General features: G+C 40.7%; 1 protein-coding gene across 6 annotated transcripts in view; it reads left to right on the top strand.

The window, feature by feature from the left end:
* Positions 1–967: 967 nt before the first annotated feature.
* Positions 968–26,712, top strand: part of TMPRSS2 (transmembrane serine protease 2) — a 29,174-nt gene continuing 3,429 nt past the window's right edge. The window contains exons 1-14 of one of the 6 annotated variants that reach the window (XM_071811353.1): positions 8,971–9,159; positions 10,042–10,182; positions 12,336–12,376; positions 14,243–14,322; positions 15,251–15,408; positions 16,635–16,700; positions 17,563–17,758; positions 18,070–18,153; positions 19,702–19,821; positions 21,119–21,248; positions 22,100–22,210; positions 23,069–23,112; positions 23,810–23,984; positions 25,603–25,778. In XM_071811353.1, the coding sequence (XP_071667454.1) occupies positions 16,686–16,700; positions 17,563–17,758; positions 18,070–18,153; positions 19,702–19,821; positions 21,119–21,248; positions 22,100–22,210; positions 23,069–23,112; positions 23,810–23,984; positions 25,603–25,778 (1,051 nt within the window). In that variant the 5' untranslated portion in view covers positions 8,971–9,159; positions 10,042–10,182; positions 12,336–12,376; ... (1 more) ...; positions 15,251–15,408; positions 16,635–16,685. Of the gene's footprint in view, positions 1,100–8,970; positions 9,160–10,041; positions 10,183–12,335; positions 12,377–14,242; positions 14,323–15,250; positions 15,409–16,634; positions 16,701–17,562; positions 17,759–18,069; positions 18,154–19,701; positions 19,822–21,118; positions 21,249–22,099; positions 22,211–23,068; positions 23,113–23,809; positions 23,985–25,602; positions 25,779–26,712 lie in introns of those variants that run through there. The other 5 variants (XM_071811349.1, XM_071811342.1, XM_071811340.1 and 2 more) reach the window with 5 other exon arrangements.

The following is a 26,712-nucleotide window of genomic DNA, read 5'->3' as shown; positions in this document are numbered from 1 at the left end:
CATTCAAAATACACACTATCAAGCTATGCTGGGTGCACAGGATGCAGGACACTCCGTGGCCTCCTTGAAGTCATTTTGTAAGTCACTAATTGTGAATGTTGGAAGGTCAATCAGTTTGTGCTGAATGAAATGATTAACAGGCATTTGGGCTAATTTGTCACCTTTAGCATATCTATGACAACAATTCCAGTTCTTCTCAGATAAGGCTCACACAAGTGGTGGCTTCATGAAGCAGGGCACTCTACTGAATCGCTAGCTCCCTACCCGCCCTTCTGGGGCATGTGATGGGCTGCTAAAGGTCCAGCTATTTTGCGGAGTCTTTGCCATAAGGTGACCTAACAGTTCCCAGCACTTAGAGGGTGAGTTCCTCTCTGAGTCTTAACTGAAGTCTCTGCAAGGATACCAGGAAAACAGTTTTTGCTAGGCAGAATCCCACAGTTCTTGTTTTAAGTGCAGTCAGTGTTAAAAGATTGTGTATTGACTAGGCTTTTCTAACAAATCTGACTGATATTAAAACATGCGAACAAGAGCAAAAGAACTTTGTAATTTTAAGATGATTGTTTTGAATTTATAAGCCATAGGAAAGTATTTGTTTAAAACCTCTATATGTTATCTAGCTCATCCAAGTGTTGCCAACAGTGTGGTGAGATGTCCGTCTTAGCTGTTCCTGCTGCTCTTTGAGAGACTATCGAGCTATCTAACCCACCATCCCTTGAATTAGTTTAGTGTTTGCCAGCTGACCCTCAGCTTCTGTGCTGGGACTCTCTTGATAAGCCAGTCTCCTGGGCAACAAACCCAGAGAACTCAGGAAGCAGCAGGACACAAAAGCACCAACCTCTTGCATCATTTCTGAAGAACTTGCTCACTCCTGAGTAGCAATCTGAAGTTACAACTCTCTCTCACCCACTTCAGCACAGCCAGTTTAAGAAGAGGTTAACTCCTTGTTTTCATACAATAGGCACCTTGCAGACTTCATGCTGCGTTCAAAGGTCTGAAAATCCTCTTTATCAGGCTGGAGTAGTTCATTAGAACTAAGTTCACTGGAAGCAGGGCAGAGGATTGTGCTGTCTTGAAGATGCAATGATGGAGAGAAAATAAGGTAATCTTTTCACTTATTGTATAGGTAATACTAACGGTTGCAACAGGTATATAGAAACAGGTAGAAATTGAACAAAACCAGAGCCGTTAGTAGGGGGCCAAGTAATTGAAAATGGCCAAAAAATATTGCAAAGTAAATTAAAATGACCCCTAGAAATTATCATTAGATATTTACAGTGTACCTCCCACAAAATCTGAATAAGGGAGGACAGTCTTGTAGAAACAGACTTCAAAAAATCAAACAGGAGAAGGAAATACAACTCCCTTAAAACAATTATAACCCAGTTGGTTTGGTTATTTATTATCTACAGAATCAGGAAGCAACATAGCAGCAAAAAAAAAGTGGCAATATTAATCTGGTCCAGATACAGGAGCAGTTTGTGTCACAAGCAATCTTTTTACTCCTCAAGGAAATGTTCTTGCAATATTCCATGTGTTCCTGGATACTGCAGTACCTATGTTTGTGCATGGATGGCTATGTGGTCAAAAGCAACACAAGCCTTATCAAGTCTGGAGCAATAGAGGAGCACTATGAGAGAGGGGATGCTTTTCATCCAGTAGGACTAATTGAACAGAATGAGTGAAGAGTGGAGTCCGTCTACAAATACAGAAAGGTGGAAAATACTTGTTTGAATGATAGAAAAAAGATTGGAAGGAAGGGAAATCTAGTGCGGCACAACAGGCACATAAGCAAAATAGTAGAAAAAAAGTCTGGGAACATGAAAAGTCATCCCAGACAGGACTTTTTTCATGGTAAATGGAGAGAGTAACTGATTTTTTTATGTATTTTTCACCCCTAACTTCTCTGTGCATAATAAAAACATGCAGTCTGAAATCTTGTTTAGTAAAACTATGTAAGGAGTTACTATAAAGCAAACCAAATGCTTGCTTTTGAAATTTGAAATACAAAAATGTTAACAGGAAAATATAGATTGGTCAGAAGCAATTAAACTTTTAAACAGCTATAGCTGCATGCAGATATCTTGCATCTTGGCCACTTGGCCAACGTTATAATTAGTAATAGTGGCACAGTGTTAAGACCTAAACCATGGGCTTTGTCAGCTTTGGATATTTGTGGAAACACTCCTTTCCCAAGGCCATTTTCTACAGCGTACGTGCAATGCTGTCTAAGCATTTTTCATTGTACAGTCAAAACTTTGGGCAATCTTAAACAAAACAGCGGTGAAGATGCCAGCCCTAGATAGTATTTGTTTTATGGGGACTGTTGCTGTTACCACAGAAGACTTTAGGAGAAGTCATCCACCACCAGCAAGAACTCGTATTAACCAGCTTGTTCTCCTTTCTCAAGGATGGGTTCAAATTACCTTCTGAAAATTACTCACCAAGTACAGGAGTTTGATGACCTATGTCCAACCAGCCCCAGAGAAAACAAATACTTTCAGCAAGCTTCTTTTAGCTTCATATGAATCTTTGACATGTTTCAAAATGTTTGGGATTTGATCCTAAAGGTGATAGAGAACTAGTAAGAAAAAGTTTGGTAAAGGAGCAGCTAAAACAGAATAATAATTTCCTATTCAAAAACTTTCTGGCTTAATGATGAAGTGTTGGTAATTAAGTAAAGGTAGAATTCAAACATCGATCTTTCACTTCTTAGAGGAAAACAGTAATGCCGCATTTCTCATTATTCACTAGAAAGGATCTGTTTTCTCGTGCTGCCTTGACTAAAGATAAGAAGTATTTTGGCTTTGTTTTATTTGCCCCTTCAAACACGAGACTTCTTTACATAGGTAGCAGGCAAGCAAACACAGCTCTTTCTTAAGGAATTAATGTAGCCACTGAACCAGAATAAACTGATGAAGGGAGTCCAACCTAAATTAAGAATGATGAAGTAAGACAAATAAATGTAAACATATTTTAGTCGTTAACAAAAAAATGTAGCAAGCAGTAAGAGTGTTGAGTGTGTGATTTTCAACTACAGGTTAATGATTTTCATACTGAGATGTGCAATAGTGGTAACTGTGATTCAGAAATAATTTCAGAAATCACCATTTTTTAGCCACTCCAAAATATATTCATATTGCAAATAGAGTTTCACTGAGCCACTTCAGTTGAAACTAAAAAAAAGTTAAGAAAAGTAACTGAACATATTGAAGTCAACCTGTGAAATCTTGCCTTGCAAGCGGAAAGTTATCCTGTGAAAAGTTGTGGATAAAACATCTAGATTCTTCCACAGAAAGCACAACTTCCTGAGTATCATGGAAATGCCAAAGTCTCTTCATCAGGACTTTTTGCTCGGAAGTGCAATAACAGAAACTGAAATCTTGCATTTGCATATGCAAACAGCATTTGCTTGTAGTTGAAATTAAATGCATTAATTGTGGGCTTGCAGAGGAATATAGACAGGTGAAAATGAACTGCATTTTCACTTGCTTGTAGCATGCCTGATCCAGTCAGCTGGATCAGTATTTTGTTTATGACCAATTTGTAATTTACAGTTTTCTGACTTCACCTGAACAGTTTATCATGGAATTAAAACAATGCCCAATTATTGATAAAAATCAAATACTGCAGGAGCAGACTGTAAGAGCTTGTCTAGCTGCAGGTAAATATAAAGAACACAGTTTGTTGTTATCCTTTTTAACAGGTTAATCAACAAGTCTCCAAGTACCTTTAAAAATACTTGGTTAAACGTGAAAACAGCTATACTCCTGATAATGCATACTACTAATTCCCTTTTACAGAGCAGGAAATGGAGGCAGACGTAAACAAATTCACCCAAGTTATACAGCAAATAATCCTAACTCTTTATTATTCAGACAAACAAAAGGCAATTCTTTTCGGATACAAGTTATCTCTTGTTATCTCATGCAGGTATTTAGAAAATTCAGCTGTTCAAAAGGCCTCGTTCCTTTTTTTTTTTTTTTCTACTTCTGCTGCATAGAATTATTACCAAAGAAATAAAAATCAGTGGTCTTCCTGGATCTATAAAAAATAAGTGATTTGTTGATATAAGATGTCATGACATTCAACATTTTAAAACCAAATTATAATTAAATGATCAGTTGGGAAGATCTGGCTCCACTAAACTGTTAATTTGGATCCAAAACACCACTTGTGGTTCCTAATTGGAAAAAAAAAATATCTTAATTTAAGATATATTATGGTTTGTTTCTTTTTATTTTACCAGTGGGTATTTTTTCTATATGTATGAGCAAAACTAAATATATTTGATTCTAATTTCTACTGAAACACGGCTCTGTCACTAATTGTTTAAAATTAAATGCAAAAGAATTAAGTAATTTTCCGTTTGCAAATTCTTGTTAAACAAAATATTTTAAAATCTAAGTCCAACTGTAGTTGTGTAGTTTCTTTTTATAAGAACAGTGAGATCAGTCTTCATCGAAACCCATAATCACTGATGCATTGTAGTTGCTTCAGGCCTGTTTGCTGGCACAAGAGTAACTATAAACCTGGTTTAACCGGCTGAGAACTTTGGATTTATGGCTGCTTTGTGTTACAAGTGCAAGACAAAGCTAACAACCAGAATAGTGGGGAAAAACAAAAACAACAAACAAACAAAGAAAAGAATCCTAAATACCAGGAAAATACCGTAGAAATTAAAATTGTCATTCAACTTATGTACCACAAAGTAGCGTTATTTTAATGTGGACAGCAGATGAAATTTACAAGTTAAACTCTACTCTGATGTAGGAAAATGCAGCTGTATTTACATGGTACACCCAGAAAAATCCAACCAAGAGCAGTGTTTGAATTTTTTATTCTCTCTCGTTTTACAATCACAGACAAGAAACCCATTGAAACAACATATACTTAAAGGGAAGTTAAAATTACTTATTATTACTGACAGTTTCTTCCCTCTGGGAGAGAGCAAAGAATTTCATAACTCTGAGACTTTCTTTGTCTCAATACTAGAAAGCTAAACTGGGAAGAAAAAAACAAACAGGAGAACCAAGAAGAGTCATGGTGATGTTCTGTTTTTTTTTTCCATCTACAGCTTGAAATTCCTAAAAATGTTTCTGAAAGACTGGGAGAGAAGTGAGAATGTTCATAGGGACACATACCTCTAATCTGTAGATGCATGAGACCTTCTCCTATTTCCCAGATCACAGGGTGATTCGTTTAAGGACTTGTGGTTCTTCAGTATATTTAGTCAATACTCTAACAAAGGACTACCTCCTGATTCACTAGTTTAAAAACCCCATGATTTTTTGACATGTCTGACCATTTACTTTGATTTTCGAATATAGCTGCAACAGGTAAATTTCTGTTTGTGTATTCTTGGTAATATTGGCAGATGCAAATGTACTTCCAAAGTCAACATACATTTAGCTTAAGCCTAGTATTAAATGACTAATTAAGTTCCCAAGTTTGATGTAGCTTTATGGGTGAGTGCACAACTGTAGCGTTTGTCATAAAGAGTCAACCACAGAGCTCTCTCTTATGGTACTGATTTAAAAGAATGCATAGAGGACTCCACTGCAGTTGGGCATAATGAGATTCCTGGTGCTCAGAGCTGGGTTGTGAAAACCAAGGAGGTGTTGAGTTGGGTGATCCAATTCCTCATCTGATTTTTTTTTTTTTTCTAATTGTGGGCTTTAGTACTGAATTTCCCTGAGATAACTCTAATTCTAGTTCTGTCAGTGTAGGTAAAAGGAAGCCTTGTGCTGTAGTCCCAAAGTGGCAGGGCCAAGCTCATTCTGAAATGTTTTCAGTAGCTACTCTGCAGTTTGGCTTTAGAGAGACCTTATCTCCCACTCCCCTGTGTTTTCAATTAGACATCAGGCAAAAATCAAGAAGTACAGAACACAATGGAGCAAACTACATGTTGGGTTTTAACAGAGTATGAAATGAACTGCGATGACAAACTGCCACAGAAACAAAGCAAGTTATGATTAATCGGTGGGCAGAGCTCCCTTGAAGAATAGAGTAAAGGAGGTGTCATAGGAAGCCAAACGTATCATGTGATAGGATATACAATGGTAGGCGATGCCAGACACTTAGAAAAATCAGTTTATTTTACATGTTGAAATTCAGACTAGTCTATAGAAACATCAGCTTGTACGCCTGGAAAAATAAAAGGAAACATCCAAACATCCTCTCCCTGCTCCACATTCATATAAATATGGAGGAGGAAGTCATTCACTGAACATTTAAACTGTTCATATTTAAGTGAGAGAAAGGTGTTTGGAGTAAGTGCAGAGATGAACAGTGTTAGGCTGGGTCACGTTAAAACTCTAAGACACTTGGAATTCCGAGCAGTGAGCTCCTCAGCAAGAGAAATTTCCTCCCTGGCTGGGGACTCACTTGCCCCTTCTAAAGCATTGCAGCCACTCTGAAAAACCAAACCCTACCCTGATCTTTCCTTTAAAGTTTGCTTATAAGCCATTAATAAAACGAATATGCAGCATCCTGCTCTGCAAAAAAAAGCCAACTTGCATAATTGAAATACAACAATACATATATACGACTATTTTGGAAGAGATTACAGAACCACGACCTGGTCCTCGACTAGCTGAACAGACCTGACTGCTTCTGCTGCCAAGTGGAAGCAGTGTCCCGCTCCACACCTCCACTGCTCCAGCTCTCCTTTTTGTCTGACCTTTGTTAGCAAGCTGAGTTAACCATGGGGAATATTAACCCAGGGAAAAAAAAAAAAAAAATAAAGCTTTTACCACATTAGAGGTCTCAAAGGCCAGCCCTTTAGTGAGCCAGATACCTGCCTGAAGGAGGGGAGGGAAAAACTGGGGGAAAGAGGGTGGGAATAAATTGTTCACTGACCAGCTCAGCTCTCTCTGAGGAGAAAAGGTGTTAACAGTGGTAATCAACAAGCTGCTGGCATATGCCCAGATCTTCAAGTCTGTAACTGAGCAGAACACTATTCCTTTTAAGGGAGTTGCACTGAATCCCCCCCACGGCAGGTCTGGTATTATTTCATAGCGCACAAAGCAATGTGGGTCCTCCTAAAGAGTTTAAAGCTTCTCTGGCAGAGGAGCACACTGCTCCTTAACACAGTAGACATGTTGCCTGTTACCATGTCCTTCTGCCCAGTTTTGTTTGTAACACCTGAATTGATGTAGTACCTTAGAAGTGGCTGTGTACAGACAACATCTACTTACAGAGTCATCAGCCTATATATATTTTACATCTCGCTTTCTCCTTATCTGTAGCCGTTGTGCAAGACATTTGGACAAATCCAAAGTGAGATCTGGGACATTCTTGAGCTCAGAAGAAACACCTGTAGAAACATAAATTGTTAGGTATCCTAGAAAACAGACATCACCAGTACAGGACTATGTAGCCTCCAAATGACTTTCAAATAAAAAAAAAGATGTGAAATTCCAAAGTAAAGTTTAAATTCTCCTGTAGAGCAGAATCAGAATAGATCCTGAGGGATCTCTCCTTCACGGTCCTGTGGTCGTCTCTCCTTGTGGCCATAATGCCAACTGACAATCTGCAGGGCCACTTTCCCCCATCTTCACTTAACTGTGAAGCCTTACGATCAGTTACCCTGCTTCATACCCAGAATATCTCTAACCTCTGAAGGTCATTAACAGAGTTCCATTAGATGAAAGAAAAGGACATGCCACGCAGCCAGACACTTCAGAGCACCACAGAGGTGACGATACAGTCCATTTTGGCTATAGGTGTGACCTGGGACAATCTTATGATTTACTTCAGGTGACATTTCAGGTCCAATCCTTTAACTAAATCCACACTGAAAAATTATTAGATCTCACTGACTCCTTTTGGGAGAGCATGAGCAGAAATAGCCCTACAAAAAGGCTCAGCTGGAAAGCCTAACCTAAAATTTAAAGACGTACTAATGGGTCTGAAGATACAGTTCTCTTTGAATAAATGCACAGAGCTGGAAAAATACTGAAAGTATGATCCTGGCTTCTTGGTGCACTTGATGTAATTGCTTGATATGCATTTGAAAATATAAACAAACCCAAACACTTATCATGCCAAACGTGTGTACTTTGCCTTATCTGTAGTCTCCATACAAACATCTTAAGCGTAGCATGCAGCAATATTGTAGCTAATTTGGAGCAGTTCTTAAAAGTGAGTGGAATTTCTTCAAACACCTATGCACTTTGTCAGTCATACTCTGAGGTTTTGCATGTAAGTGGAATTTTTGCAGTGGAGCTCAGCTTTGGCAGAGAAAAACCTCACTCATTTGTAGATCTGCTTTACAGGAGAGTTACTACAAGTCACTAGAGTGTTATAAGTAATGTGAAAATGAACCTCGCAGAAATTTTTCGGAGCGCATCTTTATTAAATGGCACTAAAAAGCAAAAGAAAAAGGAAGTAATTTTCTTTGGCCTGGGTATTTTATGAGCAATCTTTATCAGCTCCCGACCTGCCCTGTTGAAGGAAGCGTTCTGTCTTCTTGTTTGCATACAACACCCTAAAACGCAAGCAAATAAAGACTGATGTGTACGTTAAAAAAAAAGAAAAAAAAAAAAAAGAAAGGAAAAAAAAAAAAAAACCAGGCACGGGCCTCTCAGCACAGCACGCTTAGACTGGAGCAGCGAAAGCACAACCTGGGACAGGTCCGCCCGTAGGAGTCCCGGGAAAGGGTGGGGGTTACACCGGGAGGCATCGCCACCGCCGCGCCCCTCGGGGTGCCGCGGGCCCTGCCTGGGGCTCCCTTGGCTTTTCTCTGTCTTGTTTTGCAAACATCCGTGGAAGGAGGCAGAGGGCTGGGTGAAGAGGAAGCCCCTGTGCGGTAAGGTTGGGGGTGACTGCCGGCCCCCACCGGGCACGAAGAGCTGCCCGTACCACCCGCCGGCAGCGACACAGCACAGTCGGTCCCCCCAGAGGGCTGGCGGCCGCTGTCCCCGCCCCGTGTCAGGCCCGCGGCGTCTCCCTACGGGCGCGGGCTGAGCGAATCGGGCAGCACCCTCCTCCCCGGCGCCGGCGGGAGGAAGGGGCCGGGCGACGCATCCACCTGGTGGCACCTGCCCCTTCCTCGTCGCTCCCCCCCCGGCCCAGGTAACTCCTCCTCGGCCGCAGCGGCTGCTCCGGCTCGCTGCGCCGCGTCCCGTCTCGGTTCCTCTCCGGCAGGGGCAGACCCAGGTAAGCGCGGCGCTCCCAGCCGCCCGGCCGCGGCCCTTTCGCCCCGCACGGGATCTTTGTTGGACCGGGAGGAGCCACCTCCGGGGCCGGGCGGGTCCCGCGGGCTGGGGGCACCACCGCCCTGAGTTCCGCCTGCGGTTTTTGGTTTTTAATTAAGGAACTTTGGCTTTGCTTTAAGGGGGGAGGCGGGTGTGGAGGGACCTGGGCAGCATCTGTGAAAAACCCCCATCCCACGAGGGCAGGGGGTCAGAGGCCCCTCCACGGTGGGGGTCAGCGCGGAGAACCCCGCGGTCAGCTCCGGGGCTGGGGACAGCGGGGAAGGCGGCATCGTCTCCAGAGAGTGGAAGCGCCGGCAGATGAAATCGGGTGGGCACGTAAGTTCCCACTTTTCAGCAGTGCTCCTTTCTGCTTTACCCGGTTGCCTCTTTTAAACAGCCGGTTTCTCCACTGGTAGGTGTAGCGCGGAAAAGCTGCGCTTCTCCGCGGGGCGGTGGGTAAGAGAGACAGGAGCTAAAGTAGTGCAGGAAAGGTGAATGGGTGCTGTGAAGTGGATAACGCGATCCGACGCAGTGCTGGAGACCAGGTGCGGAGCGCTCAACGCTCGCCAGCGCCGTCCCACCTGGTACTTCTTAGAGTGGAGGTTGTCCGTTTCTTGCTGTTGTGATGAAGGGAAACGAGACTCTGCGAGATTAGGCAGATATTTTCAAGGTCATGGAGCAAGTAGTCGCTCATAAGGACAATAAACTAGAGCAGTCTCTTCATTGTGTATTAATGTCACTGCTGTTTTGTTTTCTTGCAAAAGTGCTATTTTTTAGCTACGGGTATCCCAACGTATCAAGTAATTTTGGAAGAGTAACTCTGTTGATAAGAGTCTTCCCACAGGAGCCATATCATTGAAATGGGCAGGCCAAAACTTTCGATGTTGAAATCAACCCCACCCCGCACTTCCCCTCAGATGGCTTTACTGATGATCATAGCTTACCTGGACCTTGAATTTCACCTCAGGTTTCTGGGTGGGTGCATGTAAGTGAATTTAAGAGATCGATCTCCCATTGTGCCTTTCTCCTAAAGTATCCCTGTTTGCCCTGAGTAAAGTGACACTAATTCTTTTAGCACTTTAGAAAGAGCCAAAGGAAGCAGCTTCACCTCTGAAAGATGATTTGTGTCAACTTAGGCAGTGTTAGGTGGGGGAGGAGATGGACTGTCTGTGTGTGGCATAGATCAATGAAACTGGGAAACAATTGCAGTCGTGGCTATTACCTAAGGGTATCGGTGTAAATGCAAAGCCAAAAGACAGGTGGACTAAGTTAACAGATGATGTCAAAGTAGGACTTAGCATGTCTTTTTCCATTTTTCTTTCATTCTTAAACCTCTAAAATTATATACTGATGCATAGGAGAGTCAGCCTAGAGCAAATCCTTCATGGTAGCCCAGCCTGGAAGTTGAAATAAGTTGAAATGATGTTCTAGGATGTCAATGGAAAAACAAATCAAAACAGTATTCTAGGATGCTGGTCAAAATATTTAGCTTGGAGTTGCCACTCCTGGACATAGGGGGTCCTCTTACTGTATGGGCAATCTGTGTCAGTCAAGGATCAGTCCACGCTGAGTAGTTTCAGTACTGCAGTGGTAACTCAGCTGTGTCTATGCTACTACATCAGTATTTCTCCCATGTCTTTAATGCATGGATCCCTAAACCTGTCTCTGGCAGTGTGGGCCTCCCTGTGGAGCGAATTCAAACCTCCTGCCAGCAGGCTTGCTTTTCTGTCTTATCTGCCATGGACCCTTTGGAAGTGGTTTACAGCTCCTCAGGACCTGTAGTTCACAGGTTGAAAGCAGCTACCGTGGACAAGTATCTTAATAAGTCTCATTTGTTATCATTACTAGTTTTTATTTTTCTGCAGAGTGGGTACCTACTGGTACCATATTCATACAATACTCATTTGCAACTGAAATGTGGTAAACAAATATTCTTGAGACCTTATTCCCTACCAGGTTCAGCCAGAGACGCTCAGTGCTGTTGATAGAGACTTGAATTTTACTACCAGAAGATGAGGTTATTTATTTCTGCCATAGAAGGAGAAGGGCAGAGGCAGAACTGGGGATGTACTGTAGGGGAAGAAAGTATCTAAACAGCCACGCTGGCTGTTGCTGCACCCCCTAGCAACACTGACTTGTGGGGGGGTGGGTGCTGTAGGCAATAGCTTCCTCTGCAGTTGTTGCTTGACCAATGGGTCCATCTCCTACCTTGGCCCTTTCTATTTCAGAAGTGTCTTTATGTGTGTGTGTCTAGGGTCTTCTGCCAGTCCTCATCCACTTAGCTGGGCAACATCTTTTCAGCTTCCTTTCCCATCCCATCTTTCCTAAGAAAGGAATGTGATGTACTTGTGATGGTCTTTTAATGGTAACATTTATTTTCAGATAAGACAAATAGATGATTATTCGTAGTATGAATACAACATCCTACAACTGTTTAAAATGAGACTGCTATGCTCAGAGCTTTTTAATGCTTTTTTTTATTTTTATTTTTATTTTTCCTTTGCATGTCGAAGTAGCATTAATCTTGGTTTGCCACTCTTGGAAATACTGTTCCGGACTTTATTCGAGTTGCTGGTAGTGCTTACTCAGAAGCACTGGTATTTTTACCCCTGTTGATAAATAGTTCTACAGTTCAATGATATTTTAAGAGCTAATCTGGAATAGCTTCGAGGTGCTGAGGCTCTATTTGTGGCAACCTTCCACATAAATATAGTCTCATATAGTTCTCTGTAAGGTGTGTAATGTTACTGCATAGGCATGCTGAGTAGAGCTTACCCGTATCAAGAAGGTTAGCTGAAAGGCCAGGATGTTGGAAGAAACTGAATTTGATGACTTTGAGGCATTCAGTTGCTTGTTGATTTATCTTTGACCCTTTCCAGAGGATACATTTTACCCTGTGGAGTAAATTACTTTCACTTTTAAAAGTCATTGCGATACAAATATTCAGCACTACTTCGTGAAGAAATACCAAGGAAATCTTGTTAATGAGATGAGAAAAAAAAAAAAAAAGAGTTACCTTCCTTTTTCATACATAGCAGTATTTTTTAAACCTTTCTATACTTCATTTACAGATCATGATAATTTTTAGTGTTGCTTGTTCAACAGTAATCTTGACTGTGTTTCTTTTCTTTTGTCCAGGTAGCAGAGGCAGAAATTGCCCAGTGCGTGGAAAAGACCATGTAAGTGAACCTGGAATTATGTCTTTGCTTGTTTTATCTCTTCTTATTTTTTTATTGCCCCTTCTCCCTTTCCTCCTCATGTTGGTATCATGGTTATATTGTGTTTAAGATTATATTACCGAAACTTCTAGGTGGTCATAAAACTGTTGGTAATAAAAAAAAATTATGTATACATGAAAGCATACTTCCTTCCTAGCATCATCAACAAAAGCCATAGTTTGTTGGCTTGCTCTTTTCTACAGTTGATCATTGCACTGGAACTACTGCTTTGCTATCTTAATGAATTTTTCCAGTTTTTTCATTTGCATGTGCTGTGTTTCTCTATCTGGATAAAAGGAACTGCTAATTTTTTTGGATGTGACAGTGTGTTATTCAGTGTTCATGTAGAGTGTTTAGATGCCTTTGTGCTTCCTCCTTCTAGAAGCTGAACTGGACTTCATGCATTCGGCTTTTAACTGTTCTGTCCTCTCCCTTCTTCCTTGTTTGCAGGTGGTTGCTTTTATGTAGATCTGACTGTGAAGAACTAGTTTGGTTTTTTTTCGGTGGTTGCTTTTTCGATTGTTGATACATATCATAAAGCTTAGCAAACAGCTGATGATGTTTCTATTTTGGGAAATAATGCAAAATATGTATTGAACTAATAGGTAAATGCAGGAAGTATACTATTGCAAATATAACTCTGGCTTCATTGGCCAAGTTGAACTCACAGTGTTTAGTAGGATTTCTGAAGGTAATAGTTCCATTTGATTGACTTAGGTGTCTAGGCATGGAAACAGCATACAGTGATTTCTTTATAAAAGCTAATGGAAACTAATATAGTTAGTGGTGCTTGTGGAAACCTAGGCCTCCAAAACATAGTACTGCTCTTAATTAATAGCTACATCACAGTGTGTCATAAGGACGTACCATTATTATTGCCTGCATGGAGAATACGGGTAAAAGCCAGCAAGTTGGTTTTTATTACCAAAATCATGGTTAGATCTTTAAGGTTTCTTTGTCTTTCGTTGTTTCTGTTGTCTTTTTGGACATGTTGGCTTCTGACTAGTGAAGGACACACACAGTGTGAAGGAGCCATGGCTTGATGCTGCTGTAAGGAAGTAAGAGCAGAGGCTCACCTTTACCAACCAGTAGTGAGGTGAAGGGATTAGGAAAATGGGGTGGTGAGGACCACTTACAGCTGAGCAGCACAACTCTGTGCTCAATGCTTCTCCTGTCCAAGTCAGAGAATGGCTGTCACTCTGGAAGCGGGGGGACAAGCCTTTGGCAGACTGACAGTCTTGGAAGTCCTTCTTTAATTAAGTAATGTGTCATCAAATGAAGTAGAGAACAACTCTCTTGGAACTTTTGCTTAAATATAAAGAGTTGATTTGAAGAAATCCATAGAGAAACTAAAAAAGCTATTGGTTTAATTTTTTCTTGGATGCAGGTAGTATTTTCAGGTTTTTTATTGCTGTTTATTTAATTCTAACAACTTTTACTGGAAAAAAAAAAAAGGATTTTTTTAATCTTAATGACCCGTGACAGAATGTTAATTATAGTACTCCTAAGCCACGTGTGAGAAGAAGCTAAAATATTTCAAGTAAAAGCTGCGAGGCAGTACTTCTCACTGAATTCATCAGTATATGAGATCAATGACGGCTATATATTTTATACTCTTATTACTGCCTGTCACTAGAAAGAGTACTGTTATTTCTTTATGTTCAGACTTATAAAACAAAAGTATACTCAAATTTGGACCTTCTGTGTTGCTGGAGGTCCAAATTCTGGTTCCATTCCACATTGGAGTAAATGGAAATTTTTGAAATTCAGGGGCTTGAGAGCATATGAGTGATGGGTGTCTTTCACTGCTTTATGCTTTTTCCAAAGCTAGAAGGTGTTAGCAAACCAACCTACAAGGATTCGGCTCCCTGGGCCTTGTCTCTTGTTCCTTCAAGCCTGCTGCAGGGGTGAGCTCCATCTCTGTTTCCTTGTCTGGGTATCTCTGTACACTTTAACCCCACCAGCTCACTTTAAAGGACTCTTGAGGTTTCTTTCGTCAGATGTACCCAATAAAATGTTGTTATAGCTGGACAGACGTCAGGAGGAATAACTGGCAGCAAGAAGGAAGGATAGTTGTACGTTCCCACTATTCTGCACCAGAGTGGGTTTATGATACTTTTATGAGGGAACTATTTAAATCTGTCTGACGTGCGAGGTCACTTAGAGGCCGAAGTATTGGACTGAGATAAGAGAGACTAGTCTCTTCTAGCTCTGTAGTTGTTGGGATGGAGAGTGTTTGACAGGTCATTTTGTTTCTCCGTGACCCAGCTTCCTTATCTGTGAAGTTGTTGCAGTACCCTTGATGTGTTTGTAGAACATTTTGAAGTATGTCAGTGATGCATTTAAGAAAACTAGGTTTTATCATTATTGGATGTTACCCATCAATTTTTGCCTTAAAGGTTCGCAAACTAATGGGAGTCTAGTGGTTTCGGTTTATTCTGTTTTTAATACACTGACCAATGTGTATGTGTAATACCATGGAAATCTGTATATACCTGTAACTTTCTTGTATTTTGTGGTGTGATAATGGAAAAACTATTATTAATCAGAAGCTGGATGGAAAAATATACTAAAAATAACTAAATTGGGAGTGGGCATTGAAAGCCAGTTGAGGAACACAGATCCTTTTTCCTCTGTTCATTTAAAACAAACAAACCAGAAAAATAGTGAGGAAGACTGTCGCATGCCAATCTGCAAGTCCTTTCAAATTGTAACATAAAAAATATTTGGATTTTTCTTTGGTTGTACTTGTTGGCCTACCTCAGAATCACCTGATGTATTCTTCCGTTTGCTATCACCAAACTTCCTAATCCTTTTTTCCCCCCTCCTTTTCAGAGAACAAGGAACAAAAATACCTTCCTGCAACTTGTTACTTGTCCCCCAAGTCTGGGCAAAGCTGTGCTTCCGGACTCTGCTATGAAGAGCTGAGTAAGAATGGATGCGACATAAAGCAGAAGTCCTGAAGCCTTAGTCACCAAACTGATGGACTTATTGTAAGTAGGAGAAAGACTTGTTTTTCCCCTGTCTGCCATTCAAATAAGAGTTCAAGAGTGTGTTATTATTTACCTTTTATTTTTTTTGTTAGCGCTAATAGGCAAACACCAGAATCAGCCTTTCTTAACTGTCACGAAGTATTGGCATGCTCAAGGTGCTAAGGTGCTGTTGAAGTCTGCTTCAAAAGCATTTGCAGTTCAGTTTTCAGTGAGGTGACACCTAGGTACAGGTTCTAGAAGATAACTTTATATGTTGAGCTGAGTTATGCTGTGTCTTAATGCAACTGCTCTTTGTAGCCATTGCTTTCAACAGGGATTGTGCCAGTGTGTCTGTGTTCAGGGTACTGCTCTGGGAGCTGGAGAGAGGTACTTCTCAGTGCCTGACTGAGGCATGTCTAGGCTTTTTTCATATGTAGTAACATTATGAGAGGACTCAATAGATTAAGTTATTTCTTAAAATTATTGCTTGTGGAGGTCTATAACTGCTTATATTAGAACTATGTCAGCAAACATTTAATGTTTCCTGTGTCTTTGATAGTCTGTGGTTTTACTTAATGTTAATGTTTAACTTTAAAATAAACTGCTATATGGTTGAAACATTGGATGTAGCTTCTTTCTTCTGCTCTATTTGAAAAACTTTCATATTGATGTTGCGTATTTCCCTGTTGTGCTTCTCTCCCTGTTTTTGGTGTGGTGGCCACAACACACAACCAAGAAAACAATTGTTTGTAACACAGAAGAGTGAAAAAGATGTGGCTTGTGGGGCTAATAGTCATGATGTTATCAAATGAGCTAGTTGAATGTGTATTTCCTGATGCATTGTTCATGTTCTCGTTTCTGTGTCATAAACCTCGAACGATACATGAGTAAGTGTTGAGAGAGACCGGAGGACCTGAACTTGGTACTGACACTGTGTGGGTTGTTGCCAGGATATTCTTTAACTCTCATTCTGTCAGCGAGAGTGAGCACTAACTTAACCTTCTTGGTTTGTGTGGCGCTCGTGTTAATGAATAGTTGCCACTGTATAATCCTCAATGTTGTATTGAGAGGCTATTGAGATCCGATTTCATGCTGCACCTTAATTTGTATCCTCTCTTGAAATGCTTCTGTATTTTCCTTTTTCCTCCAGATTTGGTGTTTTTCCAAAGGAAAAACTGACAACAGAGGTAGACAAAGATTCTGGTTGTGATTTTTTTTTTCCTTTTATTTATATTTTTTAAATACAGGTTCACACTTCCAAACACTTGAATTCTTTTGGTACTACTGACACAGGAAAGATGACCTCTACTGTAGTAAGTAAACAAAATATTCAAAATATTCATCTCTGTGGTTTTTTTTTTTAATTGGGTTTTTATTTTTTTACCAGTAATAGCCTATTATAAGTGATACACTGGTTAACAAGTCTTTTAAAGTGTGGATATAAGTATTTGTTGTGTTTTCTGCAAAAAGGGAAAGACATACTGTGAGTCAGGTGTAAGAGGCTTGGATTAACTAGCATGTCAGGTGCTCAGGTATTATTGGGAGAGATTTGTGTTTTTAAAGCTTATTGTGGAGGAATAGATTGGGATGGCTTCTAACTAGTTGTTAAAACCCTTCCAGGGTAAATATACCATGACCTGCTGTAGGCCAGTGAGTTTCAGAAATAGCTTATGCATACCTGGTGTTGCCAGAGGACAAAACAGAGCAGTAGAGCATTTATCTTAGACCTGGACAATCAGGGAACACAAAGGCTGTTACTTTTCAGCGTTTCTTTTGCTGACAGTACTGCCTAAAACCATCCTTGCTGCTTATTTCTACCCTGTCAGGTGCTCCAGTGCTATGGTTTGTGTGGCCAGCTGGAGGGCTGGGCTCAAAAGTCCTTAGGCTGAGTTACTTTGGATCAGGAAACTGATCTATTTATACACCTTCCAGCCTCAATCTCTGTTATTATTCAAAGTGCAAGGTATTATTAGTCATGTACTGTAAATCTCCTTCTCTGTGCAAATTGGAGTCACTAGCATGTGTATGCATGCATGGTGGATTTCTGCACTGGCAGAATTACTTAGTAGGGTTCTGAATGTAAATGGCATCTGAAACTTATTTTGTCCTTAATGAGGTCTTGTCTCTTGTTTTTAATTTTTTCCTTTTTTCCTTCACCCCAACATTATCATTTAGGGTCTTCCGCCATACTATGAAAATGGTGGCTTTCAGCCAGAAAATGTCTATTCTGCCAGGCAGCCAGTAGGTGCTTACCCATATCCACAGAACTTCTCAACAAATGCTCCGTCAGTGCCAAGCTACGTCCCAAGGGTTGCTACCTACCAGCCAACTAGGCCAGTAGCACATTCATCCAGAAGAAAATGTGCACCAAGTAAGTTTTGTCAGGACTTCTCCCAATTTTAGACTTAAGGTCTTCCAACGTAAGATAAAAAATAAAAGAGATCTTCCAACACTTGTGTTGAATGAGCCATCTCCCTGTGGATGAAGAAGTAATAGCTGGATGGGATGCCAGTGTAACTGGATAAGAACCTGGGCAATTTGGAGGAAGGGCGGTGAAATGGAGAAAAGTCTGTCTGGCAAAAAATGTCTGGGTTTGATGTCAAGGAAACAGATAGTACTGGTGGCTGGAAGTTGCCTTATTTGTGAAACTATTTTATCTTTTTCTCCTTTCTTTCATTTCAGGTGTAAAGAAAACTGTAATCATTATATTATCAATTTTACTAGTCATTTGTTGTGCAGTTGCTGCTTTCTTCATCTGGTATTTTGGTAAGGTTTGTTTTTTTTTTTTTTTTTTTTTTCCAGTTCTGAAAGAAAAGATGTATTAAACTTTTAAAGTTAGAAATATACATTCTTCCATTTTATGCTGAATTAAGGAACAGGAAATTCTTTGTTGCCTATCTCCAGAGATGAACTAATATTGCTTCCTAATGACTCAGTTTTGTTTCCCTTCCCTTCCCTTCCCTTCCCTTCCCTTCCCTTCCCTTCCCTTCCCTTCCCTTCCCTTCCCTTCCCTTCCCTTCCCTTCCCTTCCCTTCCCTTCCCTTCCCTTCCCTTCCCTTCCCTTCCCTTCCCTTCCCTTCCCTTCCCTTCCCTTCCCTTCCCTTCCCTTCCCTTCCCTTCCCTTCCCTTCCCTTCCCTTCCCTTCCCTTCCCTTCCCTTCCCTTCCCTTTTTGACACTGAGTGAAGTAATTAACTTTGTGACTCCTCTGGAGTGGCTTATTCAGGTGGCTTCTCTGCAAAGCTCCAGTCTATCTGGCAAAAGCTGGTATGGGGTCATAGCTGTCAGTAAAGACTAGTCTGACCTCTTGCAAGTGTTTTTGCATTGGAGGATAGCTGGCACATAACTGTGCGTGGACAACACATTCTGCGCTGCATTTCATTAAGGAAGTCACTGCTGTGCGTCTTCTCTGAAATGGAGCTCTGTTCCAAATTTGAACTTCACTTAATTTCAGGTGAAGGAAGGAGACTGAATTAAATTTGTGTACCTTAACTGCAAGAGTGTAAATCGTCAAGATATGTTTTATTTTGGTAAAATGGGATCTTTATTGGAGCAGAAGTAATTCATGTCCATTTATTTGTTTCTGTGAAGCGTTTTCTCTGAAAGTGTGTTAAAGTTGTGTGAGTCCAGCCTGTCTCACCACTGTAAGCCGTATCAGGGATGATATCTTTGCCTTGGAAGTCATCCCCAACAGGGGTGAGTGAGCTCTGAAGCTGGGCTAGAGCAATTCTGCTCAGCTCAGGTGAAGTTCGTTTTGATTTTCCTTTAAATGAAAGCCACTTTTCAAAGGAAATTAAAAACCAATCTGCTATATTTTTAGGAGTCTCTTCATTCTTTTCTGTGCAAGAGAGCAGTTAGTCTAAAACAGTTAGGATGACGCTTTGTGTTCTTAGGGTATTTTTTTTTTACTCTGATTTATACAAGATGAATGTCATCTTGTTTTAAATGGCAGAGAAAGCAAAAGGTTGTAATTTGAGTAATCACTTTCTTCCTCCTTTTCTGTTTATAAATGTTATGCTTTGTCAGTGCAAAGCTGACTGCTTTTAGACAACTTGATGGTGCTCGCTTATTCAGAGGAGGCCGTGGGCAAAATTCAAACAGCTGCATCAGCGACTTAATCTGATAAGTGATGTAAAGGATAGAGCAATACATCTTCTGTTGTGTTGGGTTAGATCTCCTCCCACTTCTGAATTTAAGAGCACTTTCTGATCTTTTGCTCTGCCAAACTGACATATTCCTCAAAATGAGGGTTGGCAATAGTCATCTGAAGCTAAGCTGATGTTCAACCTAACAGCTGTGTTGCTCTCTCCCTGCAGTAGAGAATCGTTGTCTCGGCTCCTTGATAGAGTGTGGATCTTCAGGAGTGTGCGTGCAGCCCTCAAGCTGGTGTGATGGAGTGAACCACTGCCCCAATGGGGAGGATGAAAACCGGTGTGGTGAGTGCTGGCAGTCAAGACAGGGGACCTTCAGTCAACTGCAAGGGTTTTTGAGCAAATTTCTTTGTCCAAAGCTTGCATGAGTTACAATAAGGCCATTTTAGACCAAGTTATGTTGCTAAAATGGTTTAAGGTGTTTGAATGCTTTGAAGCCTACATCTAGATATTGTCTGTTTCCAGTCCAATTAAAAAGCTGAAAGAAAACCACTATTTCAGGGGTTTGAGCTGGCTTAATTTTAAATAACTTTTTAAAATATTACCTTTTGATTTGAATGGAGTTTGTGCAAAACTGATGTAACATTGTCTGTGGAATGAACAGTCATCATTGACTCCTTAGGAGAACTTCAGGTGATAAGAGAGATCTGGTGGTCTCTAATCAGGCTTGTGATTGTCCACATATTTTGCATTCCTTGTTCTCCCAATACTTATTTTCAACTATTTCATAACTCCTTTGTGTAAGAAAGCCTGATCTGATCAGTGTTTCTAACTGAGAAGTAGCCCAGGGAAGATTTAGTGCAGAGCTGAAGGTGAAAGCTGGAAATATAATCTATTTGTCCATTCCAAAGATGTGGCATCCTGCTTCTAGCACCTGTATTGCACCAGTGCCACTCTGGAAAACTACTGCGCTCTTATTCTCTCTTTGGGAACTTTTATTCTGCACATGCCTCATACAGTGTTAGCATTTACTGATGAATGCTCCGAACGTGTTCCACTCCATTTGTTTAAATAATGCAATTTTGGAGAAGCTTGTTCAATCTCTTCTTTTGCTTGAGCTATTTTATATTAAATTCTTCTGCAAATAAATACATAATGAGGCATAGAATGTCAGAGGTAATTGCTCCTTATTACATTCTTGCACTACAAACACTTGTCTGAAGAAATTTGGTGTATTAAGATATAGTATGTCAATATAGTAGAATAGATTATATTTTATTGATACACAATATATGATAAGAAATATATGCTTGTGTAGATAAAAGATAAGAAAAGACTGGCTTTTCAGTGGTAGAAGGAGAAAGAATTTTGAGCATAACAGCTGAAAAGATGCATACTATCTTGCATTTTAAAGTGGTAGTTCTTTTAAATTGCCTTACACAAAATAATTAAGTCATTGTGATATTTCTGTCTGCTTGATATCTACTCAGGATTTAAGTTGAAGGCAGCATTAAATTAACACCAGTTTGTACATACAAGCAAAATCCTGGGTAATAATACCTTTAAATATTAAGAATGGGCAGTAACAAAGCTTGTGGTGTTCTCAGGTTTTTTTTTTTTTCCTCTTCTCCTTTTCTGGCAGTTAGACTCTTTGGACCAAACTTTATCCTGGAAGTTTATTCACCTGTCAGCAAATGCTGGTATCCTGTTTGTCAAGATGACTGGAATGACGATTATGGGAAGACTGCATGTAAAGATATGGGCTACAGTGTGTAAGTCTAACTTTCATCTGCCTTTGCACATGCATAGAAAGGTTAAAATTTCTCTCTTGCTGTTTTTGAGAATGCATATCTGAAACAAAAAGCATTTAGTGATCTAGTCCTTGTGGACCCTGGTGGGTACGACTTTAACAATCATAGCTGTTAAAGAATCAAAATGAAGCATTGCTCCGAGTAACAGCATTTGGCATGCATGCAGTGGTTAGTCAGTGGGGTCACTTACATCTAAATACATTCACTCACAACCATCTTCCAGAGCTTGCCTCAGCTAGTAGCAGATCATTATAATTGCTCAGTAACATCCAGTCTGGCTTAACCTGTTGTCACATGTATTGCATAGAAAGCCCTCATCTTCTGAGGACACAAAGAATGCCTGCTGGTGTGGAAGATCACCATAAGCATCCATGGCCCAGAGTGCTGCCCATGTTCTCCCAATGTAATGCTGTTGTCTGAATTCTTCTGCAGTTGAAATACTTGATGTTGCCTCTCTTTGATACAGTTGGCAAATACTGTCTTCTGTTGTGCCTGGACCTGGAACTATGCTGTGTAAATGTACCAGCAAAGCCATCCCTTTTTCATACGGTGTTCCATGAGGCTGAGGATTCCTATCTTTTATGCATGTTAGATAAAAGTATTATTTTAATCTAGTAACTGTTTGATGGGAAACAGAACTTGATGAATGTTTAGAGAATCTGAGTCTCTGGCACTGTACTACAACATTGGCATTCAATTAAAAAAAAAAAAATATTTTTAGTGTTCATGTCACAAATGTTATCTTGGCACAGTTTGTTGCCTGTTTGAAAACAGAAACTACCAGGTTTCATAATGGACTTTCTGTTTTGCAGAGATACATACTACTACAGTCAAGGAGTAGCAGCTGAAGCCAGCTTTGAAAGCTACATGAAGCTGAACACAAGTGCTGGGAATATAGACCTGTACAAAAAGCTGTATAGCAGGTATATTTTTTTAATACAAACTTATTTCCTTTCATCAATGGTCTTTTTAGCTGTTGTAAGAGGTGTAGCATAATGTAAGCACATCTTTCAATGGGAATTGTTAGAGGGAAAGAGACTGTTTTTAATCTGATTGCAGCAACTGCATTCCCTTCTATATGAAAACACAGCTTTCATTTTTCCATTCTTCCTCTCCTCTTTTAGAAGAGATGGCCCATCCTGTTCCCCCTCTGCTGTCTAGAAGGTTGCCATGTGAAAGATACTTTTCTAAGGCTCTTTGACCATCAACAGGAGTTTCTGTATGGTGACAATAGCTACCAGCTGTAACACAGAGGCTGGTACAGCTTTTATTTTCAGTCATGTGAACACATAGCATGCCAAATGGATCTTTCACTGTGGAAAATATCATTTTTATACTCATGAAACAGCTCTGAAGTGTCTAGTTTCTAAACCTACGGACTGCTGTGCCTGCAAAGTTCCTGTGATTTCCTTGTTTAGGTTCTTCTACAACTACTTCATAAATCAGCTCAGCTTTTTCTCGTGCTGTTCTTCATCTTGCTCCTCAACAGGCCTACAAACCTTTTGTACTGGTGACTGCAGTCTTCCACATGACAGTTTTGGTGAATGCGAGCAATGGTGGAGGCCGGATGGTTGCTGGTAGGGTAGCTGGAGAGAGTGAAGAAAGGAGGGAACCCTCAGCAGGAAGATGAGGGTGAAGGCAGGGCACATAGCTGGAAAGGGTAGGCAGCAGCTGAAGGGTGAACTTTACCCACCACTTGCTTCACTGTGTGCCTAAAATACTGTGGAGTTTTTTTGTTTGGTTAGTTTTAATTTTATTTTCTGTTATTATTTCTATTGCAGTGATTATTGTGCATCAGGAAATGTGGTTTCTCTGCGCTGCATAGGTAAGAGACTGCTTATCAAACTGCTTTTCATGCTTTGAAATGCTCTGGCTGGGAAGTCGGTTTGAATCTACATAAATAACTGCCCTCTTTTGATGGGTTGATGATTTAACTGTGATTGCCAAGTTTCAAAAGGTGCAGTTTAAAGAGCAGGATGTGAGAGCTGACCAGGGGGATGTTAGATCCCCAGTTGCTTTTGTCTTTGCTGCCACCAGTTCCTTTAAATGACTTCCCTGTGGTGAAGTTCTGTAGCTCCTGCCCGGCAGCGGTGGTGGGATGTCTGTGGTGCATCTAATGTCTGGGTAGGCAGTATGTTCCTGATGATGATGATTGTCACGAGGTGACACCTCTTTCGTTGCTCGGCATCAAGGCATGTGTCTGTGTGGCTTGCTAGAGATGCCTGCATACCACACTCAAAGGTGAAATGAACCACTGGTTTATGGCTCATGGTGAACCAAGAGCAGTGGCTACCAAATACTCATCTTGACGTTTGCATTGCAAAGGAGGTCTGGGCTATGTGAGACTCAGGATTTCTGTGTCCAGGGCAGGGGCCTGAGCTGCAGCCTATTGACCGGCAGCAAAGCAGATGTCGGACACAGCCTGCGCTCCCCTCTGCCAACAAACCCTGAGCTGCAGACACCATCTTCCAGACCAACTCTCCCTTTAACTAACACCTGCATGTGTGTGACTGACCCCTTAGAGTGTGGCCTGTCCACTAAAAACGTGAACATGATGAGCAGGATCGTGGGTGGCAGCGGGGCGACGCTGGGGCAGTGGCCGTGGCAGGTCAGCCTCCATGTGCAGGGCACCCACGTCTGCGGGGGCTCCATCATCACTCCCCAGTGGATTGTGACAGCGGCACACTGCGTGGAAGGGTGAGTCTCAGCCCACGTGGCTACTGTGACCACCAACTCACTTGTTCATCTTTCAAATGGCTATTTTTCTTGCTCCAGGCTGAAAAGCACAGTCTCTCAACTTTCTGCTTTGAAACCCCCTTGAATGCAGGTACTAGGTAAAATATTTTGGCTGTGTAACAGTGTGGTTTTCAGGTATTAAGGGAAAACTTGTTGCAGAGAAGGTCAGCTGCAGGTTGTCTGTCTGCTTTCTACAGGAAGAAAATCTTATTTACTTATCTTATTTATTAAAGGCGGAAATTAAGTTGGATAGTGGTGTTGGGCACAGATACTCATCCAACTTAAGTTTGGTGTTTTGAATTTGTCTCTTACACCAGACAGTGCAATGTTATCATGAAGATGGTGAATTACACTTTGCAGAAAAATAAACAAAAGGAAAAAAATGTCCCAAACCCTCAAATATTGCACAACCGTAGACACAATACGTTTGAAGATGCCTGTACCATTTATTTCCTCACATCTTCATGCCACAGGGTAATAAAGCCAAAGTCAGTATTAAATGTAGATTTATACCTGTCCAAGGAATACCTTACATAGGCATCAATAAGAAAAGACATGGTGTTTTTTCCATTTTTAACTGATGAAAATAGAAGTTTAAAGGAGTGTTGAGGGTGTTGTTGTACCTTGTGTACAGTGGAAGAATGTGTTTAAAAGGTGTCTACTTCTGGTGGATGGAAAGCCCACTAAGCAATAGCATTTTAACAGTTAGTTGGCTGAATCATGGTTTGAGGCTAAGCCGAGGAAAAATAACTTTGTCCTTAACCTTGAGAAAGGAATGTAAGTGTTTATTTTTATGTGATGATCTTATCCTTCATTTTTTGATTTGAGCTCTGTAGTATGCAAAAGCTTTAGGAATGGCAACCAAGCTGTAGAGGGCACAAAAATGGTTTCTAAGACTTGATTTTTTTTTTTTTTTTTTTCCCTGGATGGGGGAGCAACTTTTGAGCACTGCTGCCTTGGCAGTTCTCATGGAGGGAGTTTTAACACTTGTGGAAAGTTTTCTGTTGAGCATTTGTAAACTGTGCTGGAGCACAAGAGGCTACTTAAATTACATCTAGCGAGCATGCTTAACATCTTAAAAAAACCCCACGAAAACTAAACAAAAAAACCCCTAGCATTTTCAAGATAGTGAAATTACTTCACTAGATTGTTTTTACTGATTCTGGTTTCTCCTGCCCTTGCATGCTTTGGATAGTACATGTGAGTGATACCATTGACATGCGAGACCTCAGAAGTAACTGCTTGATCCCTCAGCCATGGAAATCAATAGACTTCAGTGTTGCAGTCTCAGACTATCATTTGCTGTGCTGAGTGACTAAGGGTCAGGTGACAGTGATACTTAACCCATTTCAAAGTTTGGTTTTTTTTTAATATATTTATGAAATTAGAGTCAAGCTTTCTCAAAGCTAGTTGTCTTGCAATTTGTTTGCCTTGTTCTTCAGAGATGGTAGTCAAATGTATGTGCATTGTTGGTTGCACATGCATTTGCTGCCATTTCTGGAGACAATTTTTTTTTATGGTAATAATCTGTGACTCATTAGCAGAGCCGCAGACCCTCTAGCCTGTCTTTTTTCTGTAGACAATTTTCCGACCCATACAACTGGAGGGTTTATGCTGGGATTCTGAACCAGAATGAGATGCTCTTACAATATGGGTACAGAGTGCAACAGATAATTTCCCATCCGGATTATGATACAGATTCTAAAGACAATGACGTTGCCCTTATGAAGTTAGAGACATCGCTGAGTTTTACTGGTATGTATTCTGCTTTTCTTAAGACAAAAGTCTGATAGCTATAAGCACATATTTTGAAATTTCTGAAGTTCATAAAGAAATCTTTGTAAATATTTACAGGAAGAACACAAACTGTGGGTAGAGCCACTCTAGAGAAAGAGACAGGGTGGAGGTGGGGACAGAGGGCACAACTTCTAATTTTCTAATTAGGCTTTATTTAAATCTAGAACATGGGAAGGGAGTGTGGGTTCATCTCAATCATGAGCTTTTACTCCAGAATGCTGTACAGTGCTTAAGTATCACTGTTCCTGTACGTGCAGAGTGAGGATGTAGTGGTAGAGCAACTGACTAAGCCCTAAACCAAGTTATCTCAAACAACAATTAGGGAAAAAAAACCCACAAAAACCAAACCAACCAACCAAAGAGAAACCCAACCCAAAAACCCTAACCTGAATGTTGCAAGAAATTCCTTTCTTAAAAGTAGATGTAGGTTGTTTTTAAATGGATGGTAAAAACAGACACAGCATTTTTTATACTTGAAGTGCTTTATGTGTACAGGTGCTGTCTGTGTGGGTCCTTTATATTTCCATGCATCAGCTTAAAGATACTAGAAGTAGTCTGGAGGGCCTCTTCTGCTGCTGAGAGTAGCAAGGTTGTCTGGTTTTCTGTTTCACACTTCTTACATACAGGCATGGAATCCTGCTTACATTGTGATTATTTTCAACAGTGTTTTTTGCAAAAAGAATGCAGAGAGGAAGTTGGAAGTCTTTTTTCTTCTTTGTCCTCTTCTACTGATCAGAAGAGCTGGTGTTAATTGTTCTGGGTAGCCTGATGACCTGAGCTAGAACCCTTAACTGTGCTTGTTCCTCACTTTGAGGTCAAGATTAGGTAGCCATCTGGGAAAGGGCAGCTGCTGAGCTTTCTGCTGCTGCCTGCATTGCATGGTATTGCCTAT

The sequence above is a fragment of the Patagioenas fasciata genome, chromosome 1, assembly GCF_037038585.1.
Source record: "Patagioenas fasciata isolate bPatFas1 chromosome 1, bPatFas1.hap1, whole genome shotgun sequence".
In the NCBI taxonomy this organism is placed as follows: Eukaryota; Metazoa; Chordata; class Aves; order Columbiformes; family Columbidae; genus Patagioenas; species Patagioenas fasciata.
Note: the sequence above shows the minus strand (reverse complement) of the source record. Positions and strands in the feature narration are given on the sequence as shown.